This window comes from Arachis duranensis, chromosome 6 (assembly GCF_000817695.3).
Source record: "Arachis duranensis cultivar V14167 chromosome 6, aradu.V14167.gnm2.J7QH, whole genome shotgun sequence".
Taxonomy (NCBI): domain Eukaryota; kingdom Viridiplantae; phylum Streptophyta; class Magnoliopsida; order Fabales; family Fabaceae; genus Arachis; species Arachis duranensis.
In genome coordinates, this window is record NC_029777.3 from 46,689,779 (window position 1) to 46,701,247 (window position 11,469).

The 11,469-nt window shown below is 37.6% G+C and overlaps 1 protein-coding gene across 1 annotated transcript in view; it reads right to left on the reverse strand.

The window, feature by feature from the left end:
- Positions 1 to 9,589, reverse strand: part of LOC107493535 (uncharacterized) — a 42,482-nt gene extending 32,893 nt beyond the window's left edge. The window contains exons 1-2 of the mRNA XM_052263020.1: positions 9,566 to 9,589; positions 8,245 to 8,466 (exon numbers count right to left, since the gene is read on the reverse strand). Coding sequence (XP_052118980.1) covers positions 8,245 to 8,466; positions 9,566 to 9,589 — 246 coding nt within the window. The remainder of the gene's footprint in view (positions 1 to 8,244; positions 8,467 to 9,565) is intronic.
- Between the last annotated feature and the right edge of the window lie 1,880 nt (positions 9,590 to 11,469).

The following is an 11,469-nucleotide window of genomic DNA, read 5'->3' on the forward strand; positions in this document are numbered from 1 at the left end:
CCTTGCATAAGCTTGCCATGGAAAGGAGTAAGAAGGATTGGATGAAGACAGTAGGAAAGCAGAGAGACGGAAGGGACAAGCATCTTCATACGCTTATCTGAAATTCCCACCAATGAATTACATAAGTATCTCTATCTTTATCTTTATGTTTTCGTATATCATCATTCATATCCATTTGAGTTTGCCTGACTAAGATTTACAAGGTGACCATAGCTTGCTTCATACCAACAATCTCTGTGGGATCGACCCTTACTCGCGTAAGGTTTATTACTTGGACGACCCAGTACACTTGCTGGTTAGTTGTGCGAAGTTGTGTTTATGCCATGGTTTTGAACACCAAGTTTTTGGATTCATCACCGGGGATTATTTGTGTTGTGAAAAGTATTGATCACAATTTCGCATACCAAGCAACTTTTCCATTTGTCTGTTACAAAAGTGGCTACTACCATCACTAACAAGGCCTTTAGGTACCCCATATCTGGTGAAAATATGTTTCTTTAGGAACTGAAGAACAATTGTTACATCACATGTAGTTGTTGCTATGGCCTCCACCCATTTGGAGACATATTCTACTACCACCAATATGTATTTGAAAGAATATGATGGGTAAAGCGAGCCCATGAAATCTATGCCCCAAAGATCAAACAATTCCACTTTTAGAATGAAATTTTGAGGCATTTCATTCCTCCTTGTTAGTCCTCTGGCTCTTTGCCATTCATTGCATTGGTGCACAAGTGCTCTGACATCCTTGAATATGGTTGGCCAATAAAATCCACTTTGGAGCAATTTAGCAGCTGTTCTCTCTGGCCCAAAGTGTCCACTGATAAACCACTATTTTATGGTTTATATTGTGTTTGATTGAGTGGTTTTTATCAAGCCTTTGCACACTTATTCATACTATTTGCATGGTTTTACAATTCCTTCCCAGAATTTGTTCTATGATTGAAAACTTGCTTCCTAGAGTCTTTAATTCGTGTATTTTAATCATCTATTATTATCATTTCATGCCTTGATATGTGTTAAGTGATTTCAGATATTACAGGGCAGGAATGTCTTAGAGGATGGAAAGGAAGCATGCAAAAATGGAAGGAATACAAGAAGTTGAAGGAACTGCAAAGCTGTCAACCTGACCCTCTCGCACTCAAATGGTCATAACTTGAGCTATAGAGGTCCAAATGAGATGGTTCTAGTTGCGTTGGAAAGCTAACATCCGGGCTTCGCAACGATATATAATTTGCCATAGCTGCTCCAAAGTTAGGCAACCCGAACGTGTGAATGATGCGCCCGCGTCGCATCTGCGAATTTCAATCCACGCAAACGCGTGGACAACGCTTCCGCGTCACTTTCCGGCGACCTGTACGTACCAGATTTCGAAATCAGTGATTTCTGGGCTATTTTTGACCCAGTTTTTGGCCCAGAAAGCACATATTAGAGGCTATAAAGTGAGGGAATGCATATACTTCATACAACATACATTCATTCATGAGTCACACTTTTTATAATTTAGATGTAGTTTTTAGAGATAGAGGCTCTCTCCTCTCTCTTAGGATTTAGGATTAGGATTTATTTCTTCTTCATCACAGGTTCAATGTTCCTTTTATTTCTCTTTTCACTCTAATATATGAAAATTATCCATATTATAATTGACATCTTTATTTAAATATAATTTGAGGTATTTCAGACTCATGATTGTTTTTCCTTATTTTTAATTTAGATTATTTACTATTGGCTTTGGTTGATTAATTGGTAACTCTTGAGTTATCAAACTCATCGTGATTGATAATTATTATTCTTGCTAATTAATTTAGACTCCTATAACTCTAGTCTTTTCTTAAGGAGTTGATTAGGACTTTAGGTACTAAATTAATTTATTCACTTAACTGACCTTCATAGTTAGAGGTTGACTTAGTGGGAGCAACAATATAATTCTCATCACCAGTTTTCATACCTTGCCAAAAGTTTTTCTTAGTTATTAATTTATTAATTCCTACAATTTATTTCTCTTATTTAAAACCTTTTCAAAACCCCAAAACATACCTTTGCATAACCAATAGTAAATCATACTTCCCTGCAATTCCTTGAGAAGACGACCCGAGATTTGAATACTTCGGTTTATAAATTTTATTGGGTTTGTTACTTGTGACAACCAAACGTTTGTACGAAAGGATTTTCTGTTGGTTTAGAAGCTATACTTGCAACGCGACTATTTTTATAAAATTCTTTAGTAGCAAAAATCCTAACGTCAAAATGGTGCCGTTGCCAGAGAATTGCAAACGTGTGCCTTGTTATTGGTTATTGTAAATATTTTTTCAAAAAAAAATTCAGATTTTCTTTTTAAATTTTTATCTTATTTTATCTTATTTTTCAAAATTGAAATCTTTTTCAAAAAAAAAATCATATCTTTTTCAAAATATTTTCTTTTTTATTAATTTTATTTTTTATTTTCTCTCACTACTATAAACTCTCACCCCTTTGGCTATGAGTCTGGTTATAATTATGTTGCAGGAAGAGGAGATTATAATGACAACATGCACCATGGTTGGAACAATCAAAGATGAGAGGAGCCACAAGGATTTGATCAATCCTCATGGCAACAACCACCTCCAATGGACTATCAACAACCATTATGTGATGCATATGAAGGCAATGGCTATGGTGAGCAATCTTCTGATTATCAACAACCACCACCGTATGCCTATGAACCCCCTCCTCAACATGATTTTGGACCACCATACTCACAAGCCCCTTTCCACCAAACACTTCCATATGACCCTAATCCATATCCACCATACCAACCACCTTATGAGCCATACTTAAAACCACCACCTCAATATACGCCATGTCCATACCCATCGACCCACGAATCACAGGCTCGCCTCACAGAAGCAGTAGATCAATTTCATGCAACCCTTCATCAACTGGAGCAAGTAATAAATCAATTACCTTCCAGACTTTCGGACACTCAAGGAACCCCCATGGCTTCATGTGGAGAATCTAATGAAGAACGTAGCATGAAGGCGGCACTAGAAACTCCAGTGGACTGTAAGGAGCATGACTTTGTACTGGAACAAGTGGATGAAGCCAAAATTATTGAAAAAGAAGAAGTGGTTGAAGACTTAGGAGATGCTGAACCTCCATGGGAAAGTCAAGTTATAGAGCCTCCTTCAAAGACATTTGAAATTGATGTTAATGAGGGTGTACAACCTCCGAGGAATCTAATGTTGAAGACTTTGGAAGGGATGATCAAGAGATGGATTCGATCATTGATGAATTCTTATCTACATTTGAATCCTCTCCCATTGGACTTGACATGGAGATGAAAGAAGAAGAAGCACAACCTCCCATGCCCTTGGTGAACAATGAAGAAGAGATTGAATTGGAAGAAATCTACGAAGAGGAACAAGTTGACATGGAAGAAGATTGCAAAGAGGTGGAAGTTGTCAAAGAAGAGCACAAGGGAGTAGAGCTTGCAAGATCATTAGAAACACCTCTCCCAAAGCCATTACCGTCCAACATAACGTTCAAGTGGGTAAAATTCTCTTCCTTAACCTTTACTTTTCCACTTGAATATGGGATTCTAGAGACGGATGGTCAACTTAGAGCTCTTTGCGGCATTAAGAGCAAGAAGAAGATGGTTAGTAGTTGGAGTTGTCCAGCAAGGTTCAACATGGTTGTATGCTCCAAGTTGAAATACAAGGTTTGGTGTGAAGCTCAATTGAATGGGTCTTGAAAGTTGTTTGGAAGCTGTAGTGAGAATTTCAATTGCGTGCCACCCGGATGGAATCATGATGATCTACACAAAGACGGGTGCAAAATCAAGGTTTGGGACCCCAGAATTCATTCCAACAATCAATACTCGTGGGGCCTTGTCACTTGCTTTAACTTGCTTGAAGGCTTTCTGCGGCTGGTTTGGGATCCCGGAGGCTACTGGAATTCTAAACATTGGTGGAGATTTTTGGATGAATACAAGCACAAGCCACCATAACAGGGAGCTCATCAAAGGTCCAACTTAAGGACTTTAACTAAAAGTGCTAGGTGGGAGACAACCCACCATGGTATGATCGTTCCTTTTTCAATTTTATTTTTAGTCTGTTTTTGAGTTATTGAACCTGGAATCATGCATAGCATTCATATTAAGCATTGCATTCTACATACTGCATTATAAAAAAAAGAAGGGGATTGAGGCACGCGATGCTCCAGCGTCGCTGATGCGCTCGCGTCATAGTGCCTTCGCAACAATGAAGAAAAGAAACAAAGAGTTACGCAGGAGTGTGGCTGGAGGCGTGCCATAGGCACAAACTAGCCCACGTGAACGCGTCACTGACGCGTCCGCGCAATTTGCAAAACCCAGCCACCACGCGTCCGCGCCTTCCACGCGTACGCGTGGCCTGCGAAATCAATGTAAGAATGTATTTAGACAGAAAGTTGTGCTGGAATGTTGCTGGAATGGTGCTGGAAGCACCAACCAAACCACGCGACCGCGTACCCCACGCGTCCGCGTCACATGAGCCAAGCACAGTCCACGCGCTCGCGTGACGCACGCGTCCGCATCCCCTGCGCCGCATAGCCTATCCATCCCAGCGCTGACTATCTTATCTTTTCTTAATCTTTTTCTTTCCCCTTTCTTAATTCTTTCTTCTTCCTTCTTTACTTTCTTCTATTATCTCCATTCTTCATCTTATTCATCTTTTTCTTCCTCTCTCTTTACTCTCTTCTTTCTCTTCTTCTCCCTTTCTTTTCTATATTTGCTATTTTATATTGGTGTTACAATCTTTTTACTCATCTGTTGCATATCTCTTGCATTATTTTAGGTGATTCTTAACTTGTTTGCTATTTATTTGACATGCCATGTGCTTCAATTGTTTTCTCACTTGCATGTTGTAGCTACCATGTAATTGAGACCCTCATTATTTGGCATTAACCCACCCAGACTTTATTTGTTTTCTTATATTAATTTATGGGTTACTTTATCTTCTTTTTCCTCTTCTTTCAAGCTGGCCACCAAGAGGGAAAAAGATGAGTTTCTAACTGGATCAGTGAACAAGTCTACCGCACAATCTTTAAAGAATAGGCATCAGTTGGAGCAGCCCGTCCACTTGCACATCTTAGCATGCACCGAGGACGGTGCAATCTTTAAGTGTGGGAAGGTCGATACCGACTTCCAGGGGTTAGGTACCTTCTTTTCAAAACCAATATTCTATTTTCTTTGTTTGTTCATTACCTCATTTGCATATTTGATTGCATGTTTGTTTGATTTTATGCATTTAGTTACTACTTGATTGAAGTAATATTTTCTTTTTCAATAAATTTTTATAGTATTTCACTAATTTAAATAGAAAAATTATTTTTTGTTAAATTTGTTTGAAGTTGTATTTGGAACATAGTTTAAAAAGCTAAGAACACACAACCCGTAAGATTTTGAGCTTATTTACATGGTTACACTATTTAAACCATGAATTTTATTCTTGTGTGTTTTCTTCTCTATGATTGAAATCTTTGCTTTGTTCCATTCCATATGTCCATTATTTAGAGTATTTACATGCTTGCATATGATTGAGGCCAGTACTTGTTTTTGTTCACTTATCCCAAATAGCCTACTCTTTCAATCACCTTTGTTAGCCCCTTTGAGCTTTTTAATCCCCTTCTGTTCTATAACCACATTACTAGCCTTAAGCAGAAAAACAAAATAAAAATCCCATGTTGAATCCTTGGTTAGCTTAAGATAGATATTGTGTATAATTTAAGTGTGGGGAATTTTATGGGAACATGGGATGATTAAAAAAAGGAAAATTAAGTTGAATAAGTTATTTGAAAATTTGGGAAGCATGCACATGTGAAATCAAAATAATTCAATTACGATGTGCATTGATAAAAAAATAATAATTAAATAAGGGGATACAAAAAAATAAAAATAAAAATATTACACCAAATGCAAAAAAAAAAAGAATCAATGCACATGGGACAAAATTCAAAAAATAAGTTGATACATGAGCATGTAATACAAAAGTGAAAAAAATTTGGGTAGCTAGGTAAAGAATTATGAAATTATATAAAATATGTATATGTTAGGTGAGATCTTAGACTAATCAAGGATTCACTTTGTTAGCTCACTTAGCCTTCTATATATCCTTACCTTTACCGTAGCCCCATTACAACCCTGAAAAGACCTCATGATGTTTGTATTGGTATGCTAAATATTTGTTGATTGGTTAGATGAAGAACAAAGTTTAGAAAGCATGATTACAGAAGAGTAGAGTGATTGACCCTAGACACTTGAGAGTTAGAGTGATATACACTACCAGTAAGGGTTCAGTGGTTGATTCTATGTTCTCTGCTTTCATGAGCTATCTTCTTACAAGTTTACTTGTTTTTACTGTATAATTTGAATTAGTGGAATTGGAATTATTTTTGTCTTGGAGAACTTATTTACTTTTAACCAAGTAAGTAGAAACATTTTGCATGTAGTTGCATTCACATAGATAGGTTGCATTGCATACTCTCTATCATTCCTCTTCACTGTCTTATAGCTTCTCTTGAGCTTAGCATGAGGACATGCTAATATTTAAGTGTGGGGAGGTTGATAAACCACTATTTTATGGTTTATATTGTGTTTAATTGACTGATTTTTATCAAGCCTTTGCACACTTATTCATACTATTTGCATGGTTTTACAATTCCTTCCCAGAATTTGTTCTATGATTAAAAACTTGCTTCCTAGAGTCTTTAATTCGTGTATTTTAATCATCTATTATTATCATTCGATACCTTGATATGTGTGTTAAGTGATTTCAGAGATTACAGGGCAGGAATGGCTTTGAGGATGGAAAGGAAGCATGCAAAAGTGGAAGGAATACAAGAAGTTGAAGGAATTGCAAAGCTGTCAGCCTGACCCTCTCGCACTCAAACAGTCATAACTTGAGCTACAGAGGTCCAAATGAGATGGTTTCAGTTGCGTTAAAAAGCTAACATTCGGGGATTCGCAATGATATATAATTTTCCATAGCTGCCTCAAAGTTAGGCGATGCGAATACGTGGATGACGCGCCCGCATTGCATCTGCGAATTTCAATCCACGTAAAACGTGTGGACGACGCTTCCGCGTCACTTTCCGGCGACCTGTACGTACCAGATTTCGAAATCAGCGATTTCTAGTCAGTTTTTGACCCAGTTTTCGGCCCAGAAAGCATAGATTAGTGGCTATAAAGTGAGGGAATGCATATACTTCATACAACATACATTCATTCATAAATCACACTTTTTATAATTTAGATGTAGTTTTTAGAGAGAGAGAGGCACTCTCCTCTCGCTTAGGATTTAGTATTAGGATTTCTATTAGGATTAGAATTTATTTCTTCTTCATCACAGGTTCAATGTTCCTTTTATTTCTCTTTTCACTCTAATTTATGAAAATTGTCCATGTTAGAATTGACATCTTTATTTAAATATAATTTGAGGTATTTCAGACTCATGATTGTTTTTCCTTATTTTTAGTTAAGATTATTTACTATTGGCTTTGGTTGATTAATTGGTAACTCTTGAGTTATCAAACTCATCGTGATTGATAATTTTTATTCTTGCTGATTAATTTAGATTCCTATAACTCTAGTCTTTCCTTAACGAGTTGACTAGGACTTTAGGTACTAAATTAATTTATCCACTTAACTGACCTTCATAGTTAGAGGTTGACTTAGTGGGAGCAACAATATAATTCTCATCACCATTGATAAGGATAACTAGGATAGGACTTCCAGTTTTCATACCTTGCCAAAAGTTTTTCTTAGTTACTAATTTATTAATTCCTACAATTTATTTCTCTTATTTAAAACCTTTTCAAAACCCCAAAACATACTTTTGCATAACCAATAGTAAATCATACTTCCCTGCAATTCCTTTAGAAGACGACCTGAGGTTTGAATACTTCGGTTTATAAATTTTATTGGGTTTGTTACTTGTGACAACCGAACATTTGTACGAAAGGATTTTCTGTTGGTTTAGAAGCTATACTTGCAACGCGACTATTTTATAAAATTCTTTACTAGCAAAAATCCTAATGTCATCCACCATAAGCTGAACCATGACAATACCACAATATGTTTCGCATTTCACTTTCAGGAACACACCTTTTGATCATTCCATCGAGACATCTCTTGAACAAGAAGGGTTCATCCCACAAGAGTTTCTTGGCTTCATTAAGCAACTTCTTCACTTGTTGCCTGGTGAATTCTTAGGGAATCCTTCTTCCCACCATGTAGTTTACAATGTCAACAAACCAAGATGCTTGTTGGACTTGAAGAAGATGTTCATCTGGGAACTTCCCATTTACTGGTTGTGGTTCCGCTTGGTTGGTCTCTTGTGGTAGTCTTGACAAATGGTCTGCAACTTGGTTCTCGTTTCCTTTTCTATCCCTCACTTCAACATTAAATTCTTGTAGCAACAACACCCACCTGATAAGTCTTGGCTTGGCATCCTATTTAGACATTAGATACTTGAGAGCAACATGATCAGTATATACTATAACTTTTGAACCAATCAAGTTTTGTCTAAATTTATCAAATGCATACACAATTGCCAAGAGTTCTTTTTCTGTGGTGGTATAATTTTTCTGTGTCTCATTTAGCACTTTGCTTGCATAGTATATAACATGATGCAACTTATCTTTTTTTTGTCCTAGTACAACACCAATTGCAACATCACTTGCATCACACATGAGTTCAAGAGGAAGTCTCCATTCTGGGGGTGTGATGATTGGTGCTGCATTGAGTTTATTTTTTAAGGTCTCAAAAGCATGCTTGAAATTTTCATCAAAGACAAAAGGATTGTCAACCACTAGCAAGTTGCTTAGTGGTTTAGCTATTTTTGAAAACTTTTTGATGAATCTCCTATAAAAACCAGCATACCCATGAAAGCTTCTCATTGCCTTCACATTGACTGGCATAGGCAATTTTTCTATGATCTCTATCTTAACTCCGTCAACTTCTATACCCTAGCTTGAAACCTTATGCCCAAGAACAATTCCTTCTGGTACCATGAAATGACATTTTTTCCAATTTAAAACCAAATTCGTTTCTTGACATCTTTTCAAAACAAGGGTTAGATGATGCAGACAAGTATCAAAAGAGTTACCAAAGACAGAAAAATCATCCATAAAAACCTCTAAAAATTTTTCTACCATGTCAGAGAAGATGGAGAGCATACACCTTTAGAATGTTGCTGAGGAATTGCATAGCCCAAAGGGCATCCTCCTATAGGAAAAGACTCTAAATGGACATGTGAAGGAAGTTTTATCCAGAATACCCATCTAAGAAGCAGTAGTAAGCATGGCCAGCCAATCTTTCTAGCATCTGATCAATAAAAGGGAGAGGAAAGTGGTCTTTCCTTGTAGCCTCATTCAATCTTCTATAATCAATGCACATCCTCCATCTGGTCACTATCCTTGTAGGGATGAGTTCATTTTTCTCATTGAAGATGATAGTCATGCCCCCTTTTTTTGGTACTACTTGAACTAGACTCACCCAAGGGCTGTTAGAAATTGGGTATATCATTCAAGCATTCCACAACTTCATTACCTCCTTTTGAACTACTTCCTTCATGGTTGGATTAAGCCTTCTTTGAAGTTACACCACAGGTCTTGAGTCCTCCTCCAGTAGGATCTTATGCATGCAAATAGCGGGGCTCATTCCCTTGATGTCATCAATTGTCCATCCTAAAGCTGTCTTGTGAGTTTTTAGCACCTCAATCAGTTTGGCTTCATTTTGTGTGCTCAAGGATGAATTGATGATTACTGGAAGGCTATCCTCCCCACCTAGGAATGAATATTTGAGACGAGGGGGAAGGGGTTTCAATTCTTGCTTTGGCACCTCCTTTGTCTTGCTTTCAAAGGAGATTTCAATTACTTGTTCCTCTGTGACTTCTTGACCAGCTTCTATTTCTTCTTCTTGTTCTTCCTGACCGTTGGTTTCAAGCACTTCTTCCACTAAGTCTTCTATCATTTCCACTCTCAAATGCTTTTTTTTCTCAGGGGGATATTGTATTGCTTTAAAAACATTTATGATCATCTGCTCATGATGCACCCTGAGGATCATCTCACCTTTTTCCACATTAATAATGGCCCTTGCTGTGGCTAAGAAAGGTGGCCCCAAGATAATTGAGTTGTGTCCCATTTCTTCCATATCCAAAATGACAAAATCGGCAGGAAAGATGAATTCCCCAACCTTCACCAATAAGTTCTCCACAACCCCATTGGGTATCTTGAGTGATCTATCCGCCATTTGAAGTGACATCCTAGTGGGCTTAACCTCCTCTATTGCAAGCTTTTTCATCATTGAAAGAGGCATCAAATTGATGCTAGCACCCAAATCACACAGGACTCTTTCCAAGCTCATGTTTCCTATGGTGCATGATATGATGAAGCTCCCTGCTGGGTCTTTGAGTTTTGGTAGAATGCCTCTTTGAATTACTATACTACACTCTTAGGTTAAGATCACGGTCTCCTTTTAATTCCAGCTTCTCTTCTTGTTAATGGGTTCCTTGAGAAATTTTGCATATAAAGGCATTTGCTCCAATGCTTCAGCAAGTGGGAGGTTAATTTCTAGCTTCTTGAAAACCTCTAGGATCTTGGGAAATTACTGGTCATTGAGCTCTTTTTGTAGCCTATGAGGGTATGGAAGAGGAGGGATATAAGGAATCACCTCTTTTTTCTGCTTTTGTGGTTGCTCTTCCATGACTTGCTTTCCTTTCTTTGAGGTTTGTGGTTCCTCCTCTTTCTTTGGCTCTTTTTTGTCATGCTTGTCCTCCTCTACTTGTTTCTTGTTAGCACCTTTGTCATTCTCCAAAGTCTTTCCACTCCTTAATTGAATGGCATTGCATTCTTCGTTGGGATTGGGAATAGTATCACTTGGGAAAGCATTGTTTGGTCTTTTAGCTGTCTGCTTGGATAATTGCCAAATTTGTCTTTCCAGGTTTCTCAATGAGGCCTCATGATTCTTATTGGCCAATTCTTGGTGCTTTATCATTTTCTCCATCATCATCTCCAAGTTGGAGATTCTTTGTGATTCTTGGGGTGGTTGTGGTTGAGTGTGGAATGTAGATGGTGGATGACGATTATTGTGGTTAGTTGATAGGTTATTTGGTGGATAGTATGTGGATGGAGGATGATTATTTTACGGTTTTCTGTATGGATTTTGGTTAGTGTTCTGATGGTTTTGGTGGTTTATGTTGCGATAAGTGCTTTGGTTGGAGTTTCTTTAGCAAGAATGCTGGTTTTCTCCCCACTTCAAATTGGGTGGTTCCTCCATGATGAATTGTAAGTGTTTCTATGGAACTCATTTTGTCCAGCACCTTGGTTGTGCATATACTGAACCTGTTCAGGTTGTTGCTCTTCATAGTTTTCTTCTTGTTGACCCCACACAATATGTGGCTGATTGGATGTGCTCACAGCAGCAAGTTGTAGTCCATCTATCCTTTTTAACAT